This window comes from Volvox carteri (genome assembly GCF_000143455.1).
Source record: "Volvox carteri f. nagariensis unplaced genomic scaffold VOLCAscaffold_16, whole genome shotgun sequence".
Taxonomy (NCBI): Eukaryota; Viridiplantae; Chlorophyta; class Chlorophyceae; order Chlamydomonadales; family Volvocaceae; genus Volvox; species Volvox carteri.
In genome coordinates, this window is record NW_003307559.1 from 397,483 (window position 1) to 398,581 (window position 1,099).

Below are 1,099 nucleotides of genomic sequence, written 5' to 3' on the forward strand. Positions count from 1 at the left end.
CACCCGCCGCCGCCGCCGCCGGCATCGAGGGTGGCGCCGAAACCTTGGAAGTAAACAGCGGCGCTCCCGTCGGCCGTACGGCAGATAGGCGCATGGGACGAGCTGCTGCTGCGGCGGCTGCTGGTGCGGAGGCTGCGTTACCCAGACCCGAGTTCACGTTCGGCGAACCTAGGTCCTTGTGTTCCCGGAGGCGCTCGTCCATGGCCGTTGTGGTAAGAGCCGTTAGGGGTAACGGCCACGTGATAGTAATGGCAGTTAGAATCGTTGATTACGACATGGAAGTTCATCTTGCACAGCCTTAGTGAAATTCATTCTCCTTCAGGACGTTTCTTTCCTCACTCCTAACCCTAAAACCCTAAAACCTCAAAGCCACAAGTCCCTAAAACCCTAAAATCCTAACATTCACACCGCAGGTTGCTGCCGGGGCTGGGTCAGACACCGACAACGCAACAGCAACGGCGCCACCAGCCGTACATTTGCAGTACGATAACTTCCCCGGCGTGTGAACACCCATATCCGCCGCTGACATCACTCGTTCGGCGGCGCTGTCGTACATCACCACCTCAACCGGGGACCCGGAATCGCCATTTCGCGCCACAATGGTCGCCGTGAGTACGACATCGTCGCCGATCCCGTCGCTGATCCCGTCGCCGTCGGCAGCGACGGCGGCGACGGTGGCGTCGTCAGAGTCCCCCCGACCTGGGAGACCGTCAGCATGGCCGTGGGCTTTCCAGGGGGATCGCGAGGGCGACGGGGGAGCAAAGGAATGCCGCCAACGGCACGGCGTGGTGACGACCTCATAGCGTATTACGCCACCGTTAGGTTGCCAGTGGGAAGCAGCATACTTGAAGAGTTCGCTAGGCGTCTAGACGCCCGGTGGGAGTGCCCGGATACCCTAGGTAATCCATGCACCTTCCAAAGTGGAAGTACCGGCGTCAAGGCATGTCGCTATCTGAACTGGATAGGGGCGGCCCCACTTAGGGGCGCGCGGCATAAGTGGCTGGCCCACGCTGAAATCGCCCAACGTTTGCATCCAGCTGCGTTTCTGGTTAGGCTGTTGGGAGTTAGAGATAAACAGTGCGCGCCTGCAGGCTTCGCG

At 60.3% G+C, this 1,099-nt stretch overlaps 1 protein-coding gene across 1 annotated transcript in view; it reads left to right on the forward strand.

Moving 5' to 3' along the window:
- VOLCADRAFT_90244 (uncharacterized protein) overlaps positions 1-506 on the forward strand; it is a gene marked incomplete at both ends in the record, with an annotated part of 10,512 nt that extends 10,006 nt beyond the window's left edge. Inside the window, 2 exons of the mRNA XM_002949776.1 lie at positions 30-212; positions 414-506. Of these exons, the coding sequence (XP_002949822.1) occupies positions 30-212; positions 414-506 (276 nt within the window). The remainder of the gene's footprint in view (positions 1-29; positions 213-413) is intronic.
- Between the last annotated feature and the right edge of the window lie 593 nt (positions 507-1,099).